Below are 16716 nucleotides of genomic sequence, written 5' to 3' on the forward strand. Positions count from 1 at the left end.
GTAGAGATAAGCAGTATCAGACATTTTTCTGCATCCTAAAAATACCATGAACAGTGCAGTTCTTGAATAGCTGCACACAAAGACACTGAAATATCAGATCACAAAGAAAGGCACTTTTATTCTCTGAGATGTTACAATCACAGACATTTTTGTCGCCTGCCTGAGAGACGCCAAGTTCACAAAAGCAACTGTTCAGTAAAAGCTTCTATCAGATCTGATTTGGTGTCATTAACGCTGTTTTAATTTATGCCGCCGTCCCTGAGGTTAAAATTAGACTGTAGGAAAATAAGCCTCCTTGGTGGGATGCGGCTTTCAAATTAAAATGAGTCTCTGGATGTTATTCAGCTTGATGAAAAGACCTCAGCTAATTTCCTCCTGACCGCCGCTCACCGCAAAAAAAAAAAAAAAATGAAGAGGAGCGCTGGGCTCCAAACACTTGGGACGCACAATATTTATAGCTCCTTAATCCCGTGAATGGATAGAATGATATTAAATATGGATTACCTTTGACTGTGCCACAGATAAAACAGGAGAGATGAAAAAACAAACCTTCACAATGAGAGACTGGGGAAAGGAGAAATCACAAACTGACATGAGATGTGTGATAAGCATCGGAAGCCCTATTCTAGGAAAGATCACCGATTCGCTATGGATGGACTTTATAATTCTTAATAGTAATTAATGATAGGGGTACAAAGAGATGATCCAGGGAGCAAGATATTTGCTTTGATATAATTTAATTTCAAGTGTGGGCTTACAGGCATTTCTTTGTAAGTGCACAACTGCAATTCCCTTCGACCGGTAGGGGTCAGGACTCGATCCCTCGGGCAACAGATCATGGCCGAGTTCTATACAAATGTATTGCTAGCCTGAAGGCTGGCGACGCGTCTATATAGGGAGGCAGAGGAACAAGCACGCCGATGGAGCGCCTTCCCACGGGCAGTGGGAGCCATTGATCTCTAACAGCACCCATGGAAAGCGCTGAAATCTTCAGCCTGGAAAAGGAACCCTTCAAACTTGACACAGCTGGAGGAGTAGAGAGGAGCACAGGTCTTCATAAGAGCTAGTGGAATTGTAGTGCTTACCTCTAAATGTTGCTCAACAAAATAGTACATTAATAATCCCATCATTTGTTAGCGTCATTTTAATTTGTGTTAATTATAATACTGTAGAGTCCAGGACACAGTCTTGAGGGAAGCACCAGTTGCCACAAAACAGTTCTTAGGTTACGCAGTGCCCACACCCACTGCTGACTTTCCCCGGAATCACAAAATACACGCACCTGTTATTGAGAACCAATTTATGCCAACTTGCCGATGCTTGTCTACCAATAAATCACAAGTTTTACTGCAGTAGTGCAGTAGTGCCAGGTTTCTTTTGTCTGTTGAAGTTGGAGTCTAGGATATAGCTCTTGGGTTCTTTGCAATTTCTATGAGCATCGTACAATTTGACCTTGTGGTCATTTTCCATTGTTTTGTCGCTGCTCAATGACAGTGTTTCTGTGTCCCAAAGAGCTAAAATATATAAATATATGCACTATTAAGCTTTTCTTTATCTATCCCCTGCTCTCAGAAGCCCTGTTCACTGCCTGGAAAGTGTTTTATGGCTGTAATTCCTTATCAGTGAGGGACACTATAGTCAGGCTGTGTACCAATTGGAGAGGAACTTTCAGTTGCATAGCTGAATTTTAAGCTTCAAGCAGAAAAAAAGAAAGGTAACACAGCATAGTTATTTGTATGCTTACCAGTGTACATACTGTACATTTCTATTTACATGTCACATTTCGCTTAACTGGTTCCAAATGACACTAGTTCAAATCAAAGCCCTATTTGGCTCAGCGTATCCGTTTTGGTGTAGTTTTCAACTTCCCCAGCACACGCTCACGTCGTTCTTATCACTCTCGACAATCCAGTGATTCTGAAGCAGAGCGTGATTACTTGTTAACTAACAAGTGCACAGACGAGAAAGGCCCCAGAAGGTATAACCATTCTCATGCTTTTTCAGTCTGTGAGCAAAACACAGATTGCATGAAATCCAAGTACAAGTCAAAGGAAGCTGCCAGTTTGGTCTGGGGTTTCCATATCTGCGCAGTGGGTATGCTGTCAATCACAGAATCATGGAAGTCAATAGAAAGCTCATAATGTGATTGACATCTAACATTCACCCATGACCCACCTACAGTGGGATGTGACTAAGTAACCCTTGGTAAACTGGAGGTTTTTTCTGTATATCAGATCGAGTTTTATAGGTACTTCACTTTTATCTTTACTTTTCACTTTTATTTTCTTGCACTGTAGCCTTGTTTATCTTACTTCTAATGGCAGCTTAGTTCAGTTTAGTAGTGCTGACTTCTGATTGCAAAGTCTCTACATCAAGTTCTGCAATTACAGGTATACTGATATTCTTGCTTTGTTGCTGCAACTAAGAGGACTAATGACATGAACGCCTTGTATTTCTGATTGAAGCCAATAAACTCCGTAACTACTTAAGCGCCTATGGCCTACATCAATCTGCTAAAAAGCTGGGTAAACCTCCAAGCTGATAAGAGACAAAGTGCGATCATTTAATCACTGGTGCCAACAGTAACTTAGAGCTCACCAAAAATTACAAAAGTCTGGGGCCCATATGCAATTCACTTTTTCTCCTGAGTGTTCTCCTAGGTGAAATTTTTACATATTCTATTTAAAATAACTTTTCAGCACTTTGTAATTGAAAAAGTACCAAAAAGTAGTTGAAGAAGTAGCATCAAAGTTATTTTGAGCGTTGTTTTGCTTGTTGGGGGTTTAAAAGGCATTTTATTGACAAGTTTGAAAATACCACCTACGAGAAAACTCGGGAGAAAATGTGAATTGTATATGGGGCTGTGTGTTTAATTGTTCTCACACTTTTTTATTATGTCCTGATGTGCAGAACTAGAACTGAAAGATGATATACTTTTTTTTTCCTCATAACTGTTTTAGGCATGGGATTTTTTTCCACATGTATGGTTGCGTTTGTAATTTTTGTATTATTTTTCCTACAAACTTTTGTGTACATTTTTAAGTGAAATTTTGTAATACGATTTTTCCTTGAATAACAATGAAGTTTATTTACGTGATAAGCTATCTAATTAACTTCACACTTGCATGCAATCTTTTGTGCAAAACAAATGGAGATGCAAATTTTCTGCATTCCCATTGACTTGCATTGAAATTGCACACAGAAAAAAAAAAGCACACCTGCCGTCCGAATTTTAAAGGGACTCCGAGCAGTGCAGAAACTATGGAAAGATGCATATCATTTTAAAACTCTCTTTCTCCTCTTTCCAATAATATATAAACCACCACCCTATGTCTTTTAGTTTTCGCTATTTTCGCGATTGAAATTGCCGCGGCCGCGATTTCGATCACGAAAAAAGAGAAAACTAAAAGGCGTAGGGCAACGATTTAGGTGTCGTCAGAAAGAGGAGAAAGAGAGCTTTAAAATGATATCCATCTTGCCATAGTTATATTGTATTACACAGGACGACACTTTCCAGAGTGTCAGCAGCTCCATTCTGCTGAATGCAGCTGCTGACTTTGACAAAAAGTCGCCCTGTGTAATACAAAATAACTATGGAAAGATGGATATCATTTTAAAGCTCTCTTTCTCCTCTTTCTGACGACACCAAAATCGTTGCCCTACGCCTTTTAGTTTTCTCTATTTTCGCGATCGAAATCGCGGCTGCGGCAATTTCAATCGCGAAAATAGCGAAAACTAAAAGGCGTAGGGTGGCGGTTTATATATCATTGGAAAGAGGAGAAAGAGAGCTTTAAAATGATGTGCATCTTTCCATAGTTTCTGCACTGCTCGGAGTCCCTTTAAATGCAGAAATCTATAAACTTGCACAAAATCATAAATACAATGTGATGCCTTGGAGATACATTTTATCTGCGGCAAACAAGTTTTTGCAATTTCACATTCATTATAACTGTATACATTTCACATTCATTATAACTGTATACATTTCACATTCATTATAACTGTATACCGTGGCTTAGAAAAAGCAGTGTTTAACCTGTACCTATCATAATTGACCTTCTAATGCTTTGACTTATTATTTACCAAAAAATCAGGATTATTAATTTATGGCTTTATTAACTGCCAGTTAACGTATGTTTATGGTACTATAATTTATGTATATGGCACTATAATTTTCAGATTCTGGGCTTAATCGGCAAATGTTTTCATTCACAATTTTTTCTGCCATTGATTTAAACACAATATTCTATTTTTATAGTTACATTTTATGTGGCGGAAATGAAAGGAAGCAGTGTACTAAATGTCTGCATATCTGTCTACATGTTACAGTTTAACTAAACACTCAGTTCTCTGGAGTATGAGTGTCCTTGGCTTGGTTTTATCACCATATGCTTCCTGAAGGGACCACCACAAAACAGGATAAAATAACACTTCAAAACGTGCTTCGTATTTGAAGAAGAGTTTTATTACTTTGCTGAAGTACTGCGGCTGCTTCATCAAAGCATTTTATAGAGCACCTTGTCAGCCATCATGTTGCAGGTAGTTTAAAGATCTCACTGACAATTAAAGGTGTAAATACAGCAATAAAGTCTTCATACTAATTAGTTAATTATTGCTAAAGGTGTGTAAATACGTCGGATTTGCGCAAACGACCTGTCGTTTGGACGGCAAATCGGGCGTGTGCACAGTCTGTCGTTCAATCCCATCACTAACTGTCTCTGAGAAGACCTCCCAATCTAATCTCTACAAAGGACATCCCTACAATGTTCCTATCATTGTAGAAAGCCTTTTTTTCAGGGGGGGGGGGGGGGGGGTAAAGTTAAGTTTACATTATTCGTAATGCTGAGCAGATCTGACTATAATGATTTACATTGCATTGAAGGACCCACAAGACACACGTGCCAATCAACTTGATGAACTGGTAAACAGCCCATCCTTTGGGAACTATCTCGAAACTTGACCTTTCTGAGTTCAAGGGCAAAATGTAAATAAACTTGCAAATACAAAAAATGGGAAGGAAGAGGGGGCATACCTCTGAACGATGACGAAAATTGAAAAGGTTTATTTGTATACACTGGTGATGCATTTCTTGGCCTCTTGCCCACTTCCTCAATGCACTGGTGATGCATTTCTTGGGCTCTTGCCCACTTCCTCAGGGCAATACAGGTGCCGACCAACAAAGGCGCTTTGGCTAGTTCAGTTGTCCCATTTGTGTCATCATTCAGAGGTAAGATACCTCATCCCTCTAATTTTATTTGTTTTTAATGTCATTTTATTTACATTTGGGCACCTTTTTCCCCCTTGTACTACATACCTTCCGTTTGAAGGAAACCTGGTCCGCAGTCTACCTGCATGCACCTGATCCCAAGAATTAACCTTTTCAGAGAGCGACCACACCTACGAACACCAGAATAATACGTGGAGACAGTTTGATTTTCTCCACCTGCATACTTGGTTGGTTGCCTCATTGCAACTCTCTTTTATAAGTATCATCTTTCACAACAAACTCTACTCCTTCTTGTTACATGTTTTTTTTTTCTCTCGAAGGTGTCCAGCCATCTTACCCTACCCACCTTAACCTTGGCATCCTCACCCAATCACACATGACATTTTTCTTGATATAAACACGTATATGTGTTTATATTATGTGATGAATACAGCATTATCTGTCTCTGTTTCATGGGAGCTGCCATCTAACTATCTGCAATCCTAAAAAGACAATACCTGCTGAACCTTTAATTTTGAGTAGTAATATCTGCACTTGCTTCAGATTCTAAAATCTAACTTATACTTCTAAGCGTTCATGACAACAGAGTGTTTACACAGGAAACATCCATATCCCTCTCAGTTTAGGTTCCGTTTAATCAGTACACTATCCAGCCACTACATTAGTTATGTTAATTTAAATAGACAGGCAATATAATCTCTTGCCCACCCTGTTTTAAAAGAACAGGCAAATACTTGTGATTTCATTGGAAAGAGCCATTTTTTTGGTTGAAAGAAGGTGACAGGGAGTATGAGACACAGTTCCAACTGTCCTGTGTCCTGATCACCCCTCTCAGCTGCGCGTACTAGGCAAGGAGAACAACAACATCAGAAATCCCATCATGGTTTGCACAGCATCAGAGGAAAAATGCCCAGGCAGATTTATTTGATGGGGTGGAGCTTAGCTTCTGTGCAGCTAAAAATGAAGCTTGGGTAAGAAAAACAATGTTCTGATGCTGTGAAACTTTTAAAGAAACACCAAGCCATTTCAGTGCTGCTGAGTAGATTTTTAGTCTGGAGGTTCACTTTAACATGCATTTATTTTATAAATCAACATAAAAAAATACCTACTGAAAACAGCACAGCTTGTGGATAAAAAGTGTTTGTGCTGTAGGAAGAGAGCTTAGCTGGTTGCCCCTCCCCCAGATATGAACACTATCAACATAGACCAGCACTATAACATTATACAACCCCAAATAGCTATTACTCAGATGAAGATGGATCAGTATGCTACCAGAAGAAACCTTAAGAAGAACTGCTGTGAAAATCTTAAAATTTAAAACACATACAAATAAGAAGTCAATTTTTCCCAGAGTAAAATGAGCCATAAATTACTTTTCTCCTATGTTGCTGTCACTTACAGTAATTAGTAGAAATCTGACATTACCGGGGGTTCTCAGGGTTGTCTTTATTATCAAAAGTACTTAGTGAATGGCAGTTGCTCTGTCCAACTGCCAGAATAGTGTACAGCGAGCAGGGAGGCTGACCGCCATCTTTGTATTAATCGTTTTCAGGGAATGTCTTTATAAAGAATAAAGGCCATGCTGAGAATACCCCATGAAAAGATAGACTAACCGAAAACCTGTTGGTAATGTCAGATTTCTACTACTCACTGTAAGTGACAGCAAGATAGGAGAAAAGCGCTTATAGTGTGTCTGAGCCCTAAAAGAGATAGTCCGCGGAGGAGAATCCATCCTCCAGAGACAAGATGGTGGCTGCACCTCATTGCCCAGCAGGCTCTAACTACGAGCATTCTGACAATGATTGGGAGACAGATATAAAACAAGTACAACATGGTGGTAAGAACCACTATGCACATTGACTATGGTAAGCTAGACACAAATCTTTACCTTCAGCGTTCAGACCACAACTGGGAACACACTGACAAAATCACTCATTGAACGGGGCCCTTTTCCAAGGGATGTGCCAAAAATAATGAAAACGTGGGCCTAGCTGACATACCGTATATCCCCACATATAGCCCTGCCAGCAGATAAGCCCTCTCCTGACTATTGGCCTAAAAAAATATGCCAAAAGCAATGACCCACCAATATGCCAACCCCCATGTGTCCTCGTAGCCCCATATGCAGATTTCGAATTGGAGTGTGCTGGTGGATGCAGAGCACGCGCTGAAGTGATAGCCATCATGTGGCCGCAGCAAGCTTGGATCTCTAGCAGCTAGTTCAGAAGCTGCCGGGGAGATGAGAGGATGCAAGCTGGAGGGAGGACAGGTAGCTATGCTGTCCCCGGCACGCTTCAACACCAGCTCTGCATGAAGAGCTGTATACATACCTCCTGCAGTATATAACTCGCACATAAGCTAACCCTTCCACCTTTGAGCCTGTTTTTTGGCCTCCAAAAGTTGGCTTATTTGTGGTTATGTATGGTAGGTCCTGAAAATTGCACATAGGCTATCATTCATAAAGCATTTCCGCATGCGGAAATTCTTAAAAAAGCTGACTTTACCGAACACTTAGCAAATTCTGCATTCATAAAGGCTCTTTCCGCATGAAAAGCTGACATTACCGAGCAGAGCGATAAATCACCGCCTTGTGCGGTGATCATCGTAAAAAATGTTAATTCATAAAGACTACCGCAAGCGGTGTGAGGTCGGGAAGTACCGCTCCCTTGCATGTGGCGATAACAATGTTAAGTTAATGGAGACACAGACCTCCCAGGCAGCTGCAGTAGAGCAGAACATGGAGAAATGTATCAACTCGGCTGCTTCCTGTGCTTCCGCAAGCCTACCGCCTGCCTACCGCCAGCCTAGTTCGGGGAATCTCCGCACTGCTATCGCAACTGTATACATTTTTATGAATGAGCAGCCAGAAGTCTAAAATACCGCCCACGGTGTTTTCCTGCTTGGATTTACGTTACCGACTACACTTTTATAAATGATAGCCATAGTGTACAGGTATTTCCATTGCAGGTGAATAATGGATTCCAAGCAGAGGCACCATGCCCTTATGATAATTATTATTTTTATATAGCACTGACTTCTTTGACAGTGCTTTACAGAGTACATAGTCATGTCACTGACTGTCCTCAGAGGAGCTCCAAATCTAACACCCCCTCCCCCACACACACACACTCAGTTAATATCTTATGCTCCTTTGTAGGCTGAGGCTAATTTTTTTTTCTAGCAGATAGATAGATAGATAGATAGATAGATAGATAGATAGATAGAATCAATTTGGAAAATGACTAAAGGTACCACACACTTATCGATTTTTCCCATCGATATCCAGCAGTTTCAATCACACTTATCGAATCAGGTAGAAATCATACATTGTCATACATTGGTCGATTATGCCGGATGGAAAATATCGATCGATTGGTAGACGGGTCGGGAGCAGCAACAGAGGCAGATTGACAGCCCATATCGTTGCGCTGCATCGAATAATGCAACGCTGAGGTTAAATCTAAGACAAAATCTAGAGTGTAGCAGTGATAGATCCGTGTCAGATCAGATTTGATCTGACAGGGATCTGATGGTTGAATCTGGTGCCCATCTATAAGTGCATGGCCACTTTAACAAACTAATCAATCAGCTTCTGAATTCAAGATAAAAGTCCTGCCCTCTCAAGTGGCTGCTCAATTTATTACATGACCTTCCTCATTGCCGTTACAAACACCATTTTTTTTTCCTTACAGCAGGGGCAGGTGTGGGGTTTGCATTGTAGCAATCCTGTCAATAGTTACATCCTGCCACTGCATTGCGTTACAACAACTGTACATCATTTTTATTTGTGAAATCTTGTTCTGTAATAACAACAACAAGGTTCATTCCCATGTATATAAAGTGTTCTGTGTTACTGACATTGCCTGGAGGGACAGGTGAGAAGGTTCTTTCTTCATAAGAAGATTCTCTTCTGTCAAAAATTGACTGTGATAAATGAGTCAGCACAATAATTGTCATCATCTTGCGCCAAACACAAAAATTAATAGAAAAAAATAAAAAATGGGGAAAAAAATCCCATGTGCAAAGTTTGATGTGAATAATGGATTAACAGACAGCCAGAAAAGGAAAAATCACACAAAGCATCCATATTCTGCTAGTTCTCCAAACTTGACATTGATGAATAGACCCTCAAGACACCGAAGGCAGAAAGATTAACATAAATGAGGTGGTGTGGAACAGGAGAAGATCAACAGAAACTGAATGGCTTTCCTGACAGAGGGAATTGGCATCATCTTCTGGAGAGGATCATTAATACAGAGCAGATGGTCCAGGGCTTGAATGAGGAGAGAAAAGTGAAGTGATGGCAATCTCTCAAATGCATATTTTTCATTTCACTCTATAAATAGCACAAACGGAAGAACGCCACCTCTAACAACGACAATAACGGGTGCACAACATGTTTGTTTTGCTATAGATGATAAAGGAAATGGCCATCCAAAGAAATCTGTTCCCAGTCTTAAAGTGCACCTGTCGCTAAACAAAGTACTGCAAACAAAGAAGTACAGAAGACAGACATTGCCTTTAGATCTCCTAGTGATAAAAGGAGTTGTTTTGCCTGGAAATATCCTTTATGGTGCCCATACACTGTACAAATTTTTTTTTTAATTTCAATTAGATAATTTCGTTTGATTATTACGTTAGACTAAATTCAAGGATTTTTCCAACATGTCTGATCAGATTTTTATCTAAAAAACTGGATAATATTTTTGGATCGAAAAAAAAAGATTATTTATGACTATCATTCGATTCGATTGTTTTGGTCCAAAAATGGGAAAATTGAATGTTTTTATTGCACCATGTACCATTAGAAGGCCTAAAATAAATTTTGTATGCTTCATTTGTGTTCCATGTCACCAGGACAACAATAGTATGACAAGTTTTGGTAATTTGCTATGATAACAGATGTTGGGCCTGATCCAATCCACTTTTCTCCTTAATTTCTTCCAGGAGATAATTTTTCATCCTCTGTTTAAAATAACTTTTCAGCGCTCTGCAATTGAAAAAGTACCAAAAAGTAGGTGAAATAGGTACTGCGGCTGCTGCAGTGCTGCTGCGCGCTTCGGCGCACTCCCGCGAGCCCCTGGTAGCCCGGAGATCAATGAATGGGAACATGGTTCCCGTTCATTGATCTAAGTCCCCAGCAAAAAAAACGACGGCTTCTCATCAGAGGCCGCGGTCTTCCGGGAAAAAAAAGTTTCCTGTCCTCTTAGTTCTTCTTGGAAGCAAGTTCTCCCCCAAATCTCACTGTGGCCATCTTGTGGCCAAATAGTAAAACTACATCTACTTACATGTTTTAATAAAATAAACCCACATAATTACATTTAAAATTGTGTTACTATCTCAGATTCCCACATTAATGTTTGCACAGAAAGCTCTTCAGGATATTACCTCAATAACGCATAAAACATCCTCATTGCACAAAATAGTGCGTCATACCCGGATGAGCACCAACTTCAATCAAAATTGTATATTAAAGTGTATCTGACCCAATATATTTCTACCTAAGGTAAGCAACGAGGTATGTTCATGCTTGATCCACATACCTCTGTGTATCTTCTAGCTAAATGATAGCCGCAGAGCAGCGGCATCGCCCTACCCTCTTCGATCGCCTCCGGCGATCAGGCCCGTCAGTAAATCCCGTTCTGAACGGGATTTCCATGAGGGCTTCCCCCGTCCCCCATGGCGACGGGCGCGATGACGTCACCGATGTCATCGACGTCGTGACGTCAGAGGAAGTCCCGATCCACCCCTCAGCGCTGCCTGGCACTGATTGGCCAGGCAGTGCACGGGGTCGGGGGGGGCACCCTCTGACGCAGTGGATAGCGGCGAATCGGCGGCGATCAAAGGTAACACGCAGCTAGCAAAGTGCTAGCTGTGTGTATTAAAAAAAAAATTATGCAAATCGGCCCAACGGGGCCTGAGAAATCCTCCTGCGCGGCTTACCCCATGTCCTGCACGGGGTTACCGTTGAGGAGGTTAAAGAATAACTATCAAATAATATGTTTTTCTCAGGATGCAATTAATACATAGGAGTGACTTTGCACTAAAATGTAGCTTTGAAAATAAATGAGTGGCTTCTTTCCACTTGCTACCGGTATATATATGTCTCCTAAAAGTACTGACAGCTCTTGACTGCGGAAGAGCCCTCCGCTTCACAGGGGATGCTGCTCTCTAAAGAATTGTGTGGCACAATCTAATTACTGGTCCCCTCACTGCATTCTGCAAGCCTTGTGGCCGCACAAATGCTGCACTGTGCATGCGAGTGAGCAGAGGCCTCTGATTGGGATTTTCAGATGCAAGCATCCACTCAGAGGACTCTGCTTGCGCACGTGTGCATTGCAGAATTTGTGTACATCAGAGGAGCGAGCTGGCTATCTAGCTGCAGAAGTGCAGCTTGTAGAGCGTGGTGGGGGGACCATTAATTAGATTGTGTTGCTCATTTCTTTACAAAGCGCTGTTCCCTGTGCAATGGTGGCCTCTTCAGCACTCAGACACCATCAGTATTTTAATGGGATAATGTTCTGTTACAGCAAGGGGAAAGACTCCACTAATTTAATTTTAAAGCTACATTCTTTTAGTACAAAATCTATTTTATTTAATAATGGCATCCTAAGAAGAATTTTTTATTCTTTTGATAGATGTCCTTTAAGAAGCTGCATTTCCTTTTTTTTTTCTTCCTTTTTTTGCTGTGACAAACTGTTGCTGTGTTTCCTGTCACATGATCATATACAAACAGCATTAAAGATGCATCAAATGCGGTTGATAATTCTAATATATGAGTATTCTCAGACTTACAGGGTAGAATTCTTGTAGGTGAGGGCAGCAACTACGCAGCATTCAATTCCAATATTGCTTACTATATTGGGTGAGTGTTTTCTCTGATGACGCCTCTCAATGACCATAGCCAAGAACTCTTTCATGGTCGACTGAAATTTCTCACTTTCTTTCCTGAAATGTAAAATCAGCAATACATAAGAACTCATACAGAGGAAGGAATTACAATATTTATAGTGTACCAGCGCTGATCAAAGCTAAAAGTTTTATACATACCTGGGGCTTCCTCCAGCCCCATCCGCTCGGATCGCTCCAACGCCGCTGTCCTCAGCCTTCTGCAGCTCCGGTAACGGGTCCCGTAACTGCAGCCAGTCGTAGCTAGTCTGAGCAAGAGAATTTCACTCTCTAAAGAGCGCACTTCTCTTACGATTTGCTTATGGATGATATAATTCCTTTAACCCTAAAACCCTCTCTAAAGATAAATACAAATTAAACTCTGGGTTAGTTATGACTAGTTAATCACTAGGAAAGACTAACAAAGTAGACAGCAAATTAGGGGATGGACAGTTGGGTGCCAAGGTGTGTGATGACACAGGAAACGGAGGTTCTGCTCACGTAGGAAGAGTAATCACGTTAAACATGAAGCACACATTGTGTTGCCACTAATGTCAGCTCATAAATAAGATGACTGTAGACTTGCTAGTCACTCATAGCATCAAAAAAATATGCACACAATTGTTATACACCTAACTCTCTTAGTCAGAATTAGTACTAGAATGTAAAAAATGTATGTTCAGAAATATAGAGACAGCTCTATTAGTGATAGGGATATAAAGGTTGCCTTATTAATTTCCTTTTAATGTAACCCAGTATCTTAAAAAAAAAAAAAAAAAAAAAGTATTTAAAAAAAAAAGTAACATACTTACACAAGTAGCGGGAAGCTTCTGGATGTTCCCTCGCTGTCAGCTGGGACCCTCTTTATCTCTTCATCTCTGGGGCACATTTCCCTCTATGTACGAGTACGGCTGCACTGCACAGGCGCCAAAAGGTTTGTGCCTACACAGTAGCACAGCAAAAAAAATGTGCAGGAGAGGCTCCATGCTGCTGCACAGACGTGGGGATTACTCTACGTTGGCGCAGTGTTGCAACTTGTACACGGAGGGGAGTGCGGCTGCAACCAATGTTCAACTTTAATTTCAAAAATTGTTTAGAGCATCTCAGTGCAGGAGAAGTGTAGGGAGACCAGGGAAGACTTTGGACGAACTAGAGGCTTCCCCCTACTGAAGTAAGTATATATATAACTTTTTAATGTTTAAAGAAAACCTGTAACGAGAAAAAGTTCCCCTGGGGGGTACTCACCTCGGGCGGGGGAAGCCTCCTGATCCGATCAAGGCTTCCCCCGTCCTCCTGTGTCCCACAGCGGTCTCTCTGTGCCCCTTACGAACAACGAGGATGTAAATATTTACCTTCCCGGCTTCAGCGCAGGCACAGTATCGGCTTTCCGCTCGGAGATAGGCGGAAATAGCCAATCACTGTCGGGCCGCTGTACTGCGCAGGCACAAGTTTCCTAGCTTGTCAGGCTTGTCGAGCCAGGATTGCCGGAGACTTCGGGGGAGCCAGCACTGGATTTCCTGCAGCTACAGGGAAGGGGGAAGTCTCTTTGGGACCCTAAGGCTTCCCCCTCCCAAGGTAAGTACCCCCCAGGGGATGTTTTTTTCAGTACAGGGTCTCTTTAAGAGGAGCTGTCAGCCATACTATCTCAGAAAAAAACACATACTGTATATCAGTATATATACATAAATACTTGCTCTAATTACATAACATACGTATTGCGCTGTCCACATTTTGGTTTTAGTGATTTTTCTATAGTAAAAAAAGAGAAAATCCTTGTTAAGATTTTCCATTTTGACTGTGTCTATCCTGAAGCCAATCCTGACATAATTTCCTCCCTACTCTGTCTGTGAATCATTGCCCGCCCTCCTCCAAGTCTTCAGACACTCCCACCCAGCTCTGCAGTAGAACATTCATTGTCTCAGCATGAGAACTATTTGCCAATCAGAGAGGAACAGAGGTGTGGGAGGGGAAAACAGGAGGGAAAGAGGCTTCAGCCAATCAGGCTGCATTAGTTATGTCTGAGGGAACAGTAAAGAAGAAAAAAAGAAAACCCAGCATGCCCTGCAACTTCCTTCGTGCTGCAGATGCACCAATTAAGAGCCAGGGGAACTGGGTAATGATGTTTTATTGAGAAAAAAAGTAAGAGTGATTTTTAACTTTTGGATTGCCTGGTTAGCATCCTTATTACTTGTTTACCAGATAAAAATAAATAATTGATTTTTGATTTTAGGCCTGACAGTTACACTTTAAGCCTAAAGGTACCCTTTAAAGGGATACTTAAGGCAGGGGAAAAAATGAGTTTAACTCACCTGGGGCTTCCCTCAGCCCCCTGCAGCTGATCGGTGCCCTCGCAGCCCCGTTCCAATGCTCCTGGTCCCGCCGGCGGTGACTTCCGGTTTCGCCGTCACCGGCCGACAGGGATGGGAATGCGAGTGATTCTTCGCGTTCCCAGCCACAATAGCACCCCCTATACTGCTATTGCGGCCTGACTTAAAGTTCCCTTTAAGCAATGCATATTGCTTGGCTGTCCCGACGACCACATCTTCTAATACTTTTAAAAATGCCAATGGACTGGCTGTCCTATTAATTTTTCTGGCTTGAGCAAAGAATGAATCACACTCCAAAAAACAAGCATGCGACTAACGTGTTCAAACTTAAATAAAATAATGCAGATCAGAAGTAGGGATGGCAACGCTTAGGAGAACTCCTGGAGAAGCATGTGCTCTGTTTGATCAGCTGATTTGTAAGGCTCTGATTTGCTGGTCATGGTCATGCATTAAACCAGAAAGTCATCGCAGAAAATCAGAACCTTACAAATCTGTAATTGTTTCTCCATGAGTTCACCTAAGCAATGCCATCCCTAATCAGGAGCGCTATTGACGGCATTAGCTGCATGCTTGTTTCTGGTGTGTAATCCATTCCCTGCTGAAGCCAGCAAAATTATTAGGACAGACAGTCAATTGGTATTGTTTAAAAGGAAATAAACATGGAAGCTTCCATATCCATCTCACTGCACGGTAACTTTAATTTAAGAATAAGAATATTCTTTTGCTTTCTGAAACACAGTCCTCAAACCAGGGGTCCCCAAACGTTTTGGGTCGAGGGCCGGGTCAACATACTTCAGACTGCTGGGGGGCCGGAGTATACATAAAATGATGTAGAAGTCTGAGCGCCAGACAGTGAAACATACCCAGGTGACAACCTGCAGTCCAATTAGACAGCAGTGTCACCTGATGTGGAATTTGATTGGAAACCAGCGAATTACTGCTTTCTGGCTCCATTCTATATGCAGACCACCACCAATATTTAAAGATGTAGCTGACTGCATCTATAATACATTTTTGTGTGTGGAGGGCAAGTAAAAAAGCCTCAGGGGGCCACATTCGGCCCGCAGGCCTTAGTTTGAGGACCACTGCCTCAAACTATGGGAAAGGCTGGACACTTGCTGACTCTCATGCTGTTGGCCACCAGTCCCCATCGGGGTGAAAGGCTGATTTGTTTACGTGGAGTGGATACAACACTTTCTGAAGATGGGCCAAGTTTTCTGCCCCTCCTACCCAAAACATCTCTCTGGTTGATGCCTGGGTATCAGATTGATCTGCATTGGTACGCTGTATGCCACACTTATTTTGTTTGTTTACTGTTTAAATAACCAAATATTTTCCCATGGTGTTTAGTAAATGTGTCCCTTGATGTGTATACATGCTGCATGTGAGTCATTTTGAAAGTATTGCAGCTAAAGAATCATTATTACAGCTTAAAAATTAGTATTTTTAAGAAGGAGATTAAGATGCCAGCCCCCGCAGTTCTATTGTGCTGGGTGTACGTATTAAAGGATTTCAAGAACAGAAGTTGAGTAAAGAAATGTTCCACGTGCATCCATTGTTACTGTGCTTGTGCGGACTTGGATGACATTTTCTATAAGCTAATTTGTGGACAAGAACAATGTGCAGACTCATGATGTGCCTGAAATGACATTATCTCAATACCAGAGCATGTAAGAGGGTAAGATGTAAAAGGGATACACTTCTGCTATTTACCTTAACTTCAGAAAAAGCTCACCCTTGGGGATGGAAGGCTAAAAATAAAATTGTGTTGTTTGTCAAATCCTAGTTAAAATGTGCGTGCTATATTTATAGGAACAAGGGTTCAGGGAAAAGGTAAGCTGGCAGAAAACAAAAAAGATAAATTAATCAATTAGTCATTTAAAAGCATTGCTTTTCTAGCTTAAATTGTACACAGATTCTGCTTGCTTGCCTTTGCTGGCAAGTAAACAGGATGTTTACAAGTAGTACACTCAAAATCTGGAGGTTGGAGGATGGGGGTGGTCATACTCAATCATATTTCCACCCCCCAATAAAAGGCGTAAAGGGCAATATATACAGTGTATATATTGCCCTCCACAAATGCAGAGCAGTACCGCAAATGCTATTTTCCTGCTTTTCAGTGCTGCCTGCATCCGCTGGCTGACCCACAAAGCTGCACAGCTCATGCGTGTTTCTGCACGTCATGTGACATGCAGGAACATCATGAGCCATCAATGTTGGTCATTTGTTTCTGGATGGGTGTGACCTCATTTTGTGGGTGGGTCTGGTGTTTTT

The 16716-nt window shown here is 41.4% G+C and overlaps 1 protein-coding gene across 10 annotated transcripts in view; it reads right to left on the reverse strand.

Moving 5' to 3' along the window:
* The window catches only part of LOC137538200 (uncharacterized), a 448115-nt gene that overhangs the window by 232738 nt on the left and 198661 nt on the right, over positions 1-16716 (reverse strand). For all 10 annotated transcript variants that reach the window (XR_011024708.1, XR_011024707.1, XM_068260237.1 and 7 more), the window contains one exon: positions 12023-12175. Coding sequence is in view for 8 of the 10 variants with exons in the window: in XM_068260237.1 (XP_068116338.1) it covers positions 12023-12175 (153 nt within the window). In the remaining 2 variants the exon portion in view is untranslated. The remainder of the gene's footprint in view (positions 1-12022; positions 12176-16716) is intronic.

Source organism: Hyperolius riggenbachi, chromosome 11 (assembly GCF_040937935.1).
Source record: "Hyperolius riggenbachi isolate aHypRig1 chromosome 11, aHypRig1.pri, whole genome shotgun sequence".
NCBI lineage: Eukaryota > Metazoa > Chordata > Amphibia > Anura > Hyperoliidae > Hyperolius > Hyperolius riggenbachi.